At 37.0% G+C, this 4026-nt stretch overlaps 1 protein-coding gene across 1 annotated transcript; it reads left to right on the top strand.

Annotated features, from left to right (window-relative positions):
* Positions 1-1755: 1755 nt before the first annotated feature.
* Positions 1756-2627, top strand: LOC138895625 (uncharacterized). The gene is made up of 2 exons (XM_070180335.1): positions 1756-2121; positions 2439-2627. Exons 1-2 carry the CDS (start codon positions 1756-1758, stop codon positions 2625-2627), a joined length of 555 nt encoding a protein of 184 aa, XP_070036436.1.
* Positions 2628-4026: the final 1399 nt, after the last annotated feature.

Below are 4026 nucleotides of genomic sequence, written 5' to 3'. Positions count from 1 at the left end.
ACTGGGGGAGTAATTCATATAACGTCCTCGCCCTCTACCACTAGCTGGAGCCCTCCCTCGGCCTCTAGCAACTAGGGGAGTAATTCATATCAAATAATATTAATTAAATAAAGAATACAATTTACACAAGTAATTCATGCTTTGAGTCCTAAACTACCCGGACTTTAGCATTAATAGTAGTTACGCATGGACTCTCATCACCTCGTGCGTACGTAGCCCCCCACAATTAGGAACAATTATTACTTTAATTACCTATGGGGTAATTTTTTTCTCACAATATTAGACAAGAGACTTACCTCAATTTGCTCTAATTTAATCCACTAGAAGGCCTTTTCCATGATTATCCAACTATGTCTGGTTCGAATCTATCCAAAAGAATTCGATACAATCACTAAAAATTATAGGAATCAATTCTATAAGAAAATACTACATTTTCCAATAAAAAACCAAAATTAATTCAAAAATCCTCCGTGGGGCCCACATCTCGAAATCTAGCAAAAGTTACAAAATCCGATAACCCATTCAATTACGAGTCTAACCATACCAGTTTCACTCAATTCCGACTCCGAATCGATACCGAAATCTCAAATATTCGTTTCTATGAGATTTCTAAAATTTCCCAAATTTCAATCACAAAACGCTAATTAAATGGTGAAAACAATGATATATTCGTGTATATTAACCAAATCTGAGTTAGAATCACTTACCCCAATGTCTTTCCCACAAAATCTATCAAATATCGCCTCTGCTCCAGCTCCAATTTGTTAAAAATGGCGAATGGGACGAAAGCCCTCCTTTATAATTCTGCCCAGGCAGCCCTCGATCATGACCTCGATCCTCGGCCTCGATCGTGGTTCGATCATGGCCCTCGAGCTTGGGTCTTCGATCATGACCTCGATCCTCGGCCTCGATCGTGGCTTCGATCATGGCCCTCGAGCCTTTGTCTTCGATCATGACCCTCGAGCCCTGCCTAAAATTATGACCCTCGAGCCCTGCCTTCGATCATGACCCTCGATCATGGCCTCAATCTTGGGTCTCGATCCTGGGCCTCGATCTTAGGCTCGATCATAGCCCAGAATTTTCAGCAGAAGAGAAAAACTGCAACAGTTGTTTTAAGTCCAACTTTTGATTTGTTAACCATCTGAAAATCACCCGAGGCCCTCGGGACCTCAACCAAATATACCAAAAATTCCTAAAATATCATACGAACTTATTTGAAAAATCAAATCACATAAAACGATACTAAAACTACGAATCATGCTCCAATTCAAATGAAACTTAAAATTTCCAACTTCTACATTCAATGTCGAAACCTATCAAATCAAGTCCGATTGACCTCAAATTTTGCACACAAGTCATAAATGACATAACGGAGCTATGGAAATTTTCGTAACTGGATTCCGACCCCGATATCAAAAAGTCAACTCCCAGGTCAAACTTCCAAACTTAAATTCTTGTTTTAGCCATTTCAAGCTTAATTTAACTACGGACTTCCAAATAAAATTCCGAACCCGCTCCTAAGTCCAAAATTACCATACGGAGCTATTGGAACCGTCAAATCCCTATTTCGGGGATGTTTTCTCAAAATGTTGACCGAAGTCAAACTTAACACTTTAAGGCCAACTTAAGGAACCAAGTGTTCCGATTTCAACCCGAACACTTCCAAGTCTCGAACCAACCATCCCCGTAAGTCATAAATCATTAAAAGTACATATGGGGAATTTTATTTTAGAGAACTGGGTTTTAAAAGTTAAAATGAATGACTGGCTCATTACAGAAAGATGGACACCCCAAGATCTCTCTTATCAACAGAGAAAAAAGCTTATTTCTGATGCTAAGTATTATTTGTGGAATGAACCTTACTTGATCAAAATTTGTGCAGATAATACCACCAGGAGGTGTGTACCTGAAGAAGAGATGACCAAAATTTTGTATCACTGTCATGATGGAGCAATTGGAGGTCATTATGCTGCAAACCGTACGACATTTAAAGTATTGGAGGCCAGATTTTTCTGGCCAACACTCTTCAAAGATGCCCGAGCATATGTCGCACAATGTGACAGGTGTCAGAAAATAGGTAATATCACTAAGATAGATGAGATACCATTACAATCAATACAGGTATGTGCAATATTTGATGTTTGGGGAATAGATTTCATGGGTCAGAAAATAGGTAATATCACTTCTCATTCTTTTGAATGTATCCTTGTGGCTGTGGATTATGTATCAATATGGGTTGAAGCCATCCCCCACAAGGAAGAATGATGCTCATACAGTGTGTAATTTTCTTTATAAAAAATATTTTTACTAGATTTGGCACACCTCGAGTCATCATTAGTGATCAAGGAACTCATTTCATGAATAGGCAATTTTCTGCTTTGCTATCAAAATATGGTGTCACTCACAAAACTGGAACACTATATCATGCTCAAACACAGGGGCAAGTTGAAGTTTCCAACCGCGACTTAAAAAGAATTCTTGAAAAGACGGTTGGAATTTTAAGAAAAGCCTGGTCTTTAAAATTAGATGATGCATTATGGGCATACCGAACAGCGTTCAAAATGCCAATTGGAACATCCCCATATAAATTAGTCTTTGGAAAGGCTTTCCATTTGCCAGTTGAATAAGAACACGAAGCTTTTTGGGACTGAAAGCATTAAACTTTGAAGTAACTTCTGCTGGTAAAAAGAGATTTTTTCAGGTTAATGAATTGGAAGAACTGAGGTTAGAAGCATATGAAAATACAAGAAAAATTAAGGAAAAAACAAAAAAATGGCTTGAAAATTTGATGCGACAAAAAAGTTTCAAAATAGGAGATCAAGTACTTCTTTACAATAGCAGGCAGAGGCTATTTCCAGGAAAATTAAAATCCAGGTGGACAGGTCCTTATAATCCCACCATAGGCGTCGTGATGGCACCTAGTCTCTAAGACTAGGTAAGCCGATTCTAATTACATTTTGAAGCCATTTTTTTTAATTAAATAAGTAATCAAAACTAACAGTGGAACAAATATAAATATACAACCTTCCCAAGACTAGTAGTACTAAGTCACGAACTCTAAATGAATACATGGAATGATCACGAGGACCAAATATACAATACTGTTTGATTAAAAATTAACGGTACAATAAAATGAAAAGACTCCAAGGGACTGCGACGACCAAGCAGCTCTACCCTGAATCTGGTTCTTCACAAAAATGTGCAGAAGTGTAGTATGAGCACACCACGGTCGTTACCCAGTAAGTATCAAGACTAACCTCATTGGAGTAGAGACGAGGTACAGTCAAGACACTCACTAGTCTAATAACCTGTGCAATATAATATCCAAAATAATAGGAAACAAATAACGACAAGGCAGCATAAAACAACCAATGATATGCACAGTAAGACAATAAAATCACCATTAATATCGCTCAACAATTAATAAATATAATTACACCCAGTTAAATCAAGTTCTTTAATTAAATATATTTCATATATAGTTCTTACGAATAAAACTCTTTTTCAAATATAATTTCGTCGAATAAATATCTTTCAAATACAATTCTTTCATATAATACTTTCTTGAATAAAATTCCTTTCAAATAAATATTTTGAATATAATTCTTTCGATTAAAGAGTCACCATGTGACACCTCATTTCAAAATCATAAAAATACGGGTCTCAGCCTATTTTCATATTTTTCGTAAATACGGTCTCAGCCCATTTTTCATATTTTCACGGCACCTCGTGTCCATAATTAAATCATCATACTTACCCGGCACCTCGTGCCCTCATTTCATATCACAACTGAACGGATAATTCACGGGCCAAATATCATTATCATTTCATCACAGCACCTCGTGTTCACATTTCATATCACAGCTGTACGGACAATTCACGTACCAATATCCTCATTATTTACTCATAGCACCTCGTGCCCACATTTCATTTTATAATCTGCCTGGCAATAGCCACAGGCTCTAAATTTCAACATAAATCAGATTGTTATTAATTTACCAACAACAAGACGAATTGTGCAAGGTA

Source organism: Nicotiana tomentosiformis, chromosome 7 (genome assembly GCF_000390325.3).
Source record: "Nicotiana tomentosiformis chromosome 7, ASM39032v3, whole genome shotgun sequence".
NCBI lineage: Eukaryota > Viridiplantae > Streptophyta > Magnoliopsida > Solanales > Solanaceae > Nicotiana > Nicotiana tomentosiformis.
The sequence above is the reverse complement of the archived record's forward strand: the minus strand, read 5'-3'. Positions and strand labels throughout refer to the sequence as shown.